We start from the raw sequence: 1,567 nt of genomic DNA on the forward strand, positions 1-1,567 counted from the left end.
GAGCTCCGACCGCTGGGGTTTGTGAGGCTCGCGGTAAGGGCTGGGGCTGCGCTGGGCTGGGGCAGGCGGAGAGCTGGAGCGGAGCCCCCCCGGCTCCTTCACACCACCCTTAGGCGGAGCCGAGTCAGTGCGTACTTGGAAGCTTGGGAGTACTTTTGATTTCTGCTCCCGGTAAGAGCCTGCAGTTATCCGGGCAGCAGAGCGGTACGTGGTGTCGGCGGGGGAGTACGGACATCCTCAGAAATGATTTTCTGCTCTCCCCTTGGGGCTGGTAATGAATAAGATCCTTGGACCAGAAGGAAAATACGAAGCCCTCTTTTGCAATTTCCTGCCCCAGATCGCACAGAAACAAACAGAGCTGTGGGTGCCCCGTCCTTTGCTCAAACCAGCGGCTCTGGCTCTGCTTTGCATTGCTCAGCGCTTCTCACTTCTCCAAATCCGTGATGTTTCCTGGCTGCTTGTGGGCAGCAGCCAGCAGCGTGTGCCCCATCTCCAGCCCCGCTCCCACTGAGATCTCCTTTTGGGCTCAGAGCAGTGCCACGCAGGAGCGGTGGCACAGGTGGAGCAGGCAGGGTGTTATGCTGGTGACTGCACAGGGTGGGAGCTCTGCCCTGAGCTGTGGCGGCCCAGCACCCACCGGCTGCAGGCGGGGTGGTGAAGGCAGCGTGGGGTCCGTCAGGGCTGCTCTGCGGGGCTGATCTGGGCTGATCAGAGCAGTCCCATTGGCCGCGGTCCCACGGGCCGCCCCGCTCACTGCCGTCTCCTTCCCAGGCTGCTCGCCATGCGTGGGGCCGCTCTGCTGCTCCTGGTGCTGGGGCTGCAGCAGGCAGAGGGCCGGTGTGTCTTCAACCGCACGCAGGAGTACTGCCTGTGCTACAGGCTGACCGAGCAGAGCGCCGGGAGCGTCATCCAGTGCCTCGCCGCCTCCGCCGTGGAGTTCCAGGGAGGAGACCTGGAGAAATACGCTGACTTCCCCATCAAGGACCTGGACGACTCCACCATTGACATGCTTGGCAGCCTGGAAATCAGGAAGATCATTTTTTCAGACCTTCTGGTTCCTGAGGTCCTCCTGGCCCGCGTCCTGCGGTTCTTCTCCTACACTCAGGTGCAGGAGATGGTGTTTGAGAGCTGCAGCTTCGTGGGGAGGAGCAGCTGGGCGGACATGGCGGGCCGGGCCTTGCCTGTCGTGTCACTGCGCTTCCACAACGTGACGGCCGCCACGCTGGAGGGCCGCGAGCAGGACCTGTCCCCGCTCAGCCGCTGGCTGGGAGCCCTGCAGGAGCTGTCGGTCACCGCCTCGCACCTGGCCGTGCTGCCCTGCACTGTGGGCCGGGCTCTGCGGGCCCTGCGCTCGCTGGACCTGGCGCATAACAGCCTGGGGGAAGACGGCCTGGCGTCTGCCTTCTGCCAAGGGGCCTTCCCGCAGCTGCGGGTGCTGAGCCTGCGGCACAACAACCTGACGTCGTACCACGCCGTGTGTGGCGGCGTGCGGCTGCTGGGCGAGCTGCGGCACCTGGATCTCAGCCACAACGCGCTCACCGCCGGCACGCCTTCGCCCTCCTGCCGG

General features: G+C 64.8%; 1 protein-coding gene across 1 annotated transcript in view; it reads left to right on the forward strand.

Annotated features, from left to right (window-relative positions):
• The first annotated feature begins 6 nt into the window (after nucleotides 1–6).
• Nucleotides 7–1,567, forward strand: part of LOC100548001 (monocyte differentiation antigen CD14-like) — a 2,040-nt gene continuing 479 nt past the window's right edge. The window contains exon 1 of the mRNA XM_010718807.2: nucleotides 7–1,562. Coding sequence (XP_010717109.1) covers nucleotides 782–1,562 — 781 coding nt within the window. The 5' untranslated portion in view covers nucleotides 7–781. The remainder of the gene's footprint in view (nucleotides 1,563–1,567) is intronic.

This window comes from Meleagris gallopavo, chromosome 15, assembly GCF_000146605.3.
Source record: "Meleagris gallopavo isolate NT-WF06-2002-E0010 breed Aviagen turkey brand Nicholas breeding stock chromosome 15, Turkey_5.1, whole genome shotgun sequence".
Lineage (NCBI taxonomy): Eukaryota > Metazoa > Chordata > Aves > Galliformes > Phasianidae > Meleagris > Meleagris gallopavo.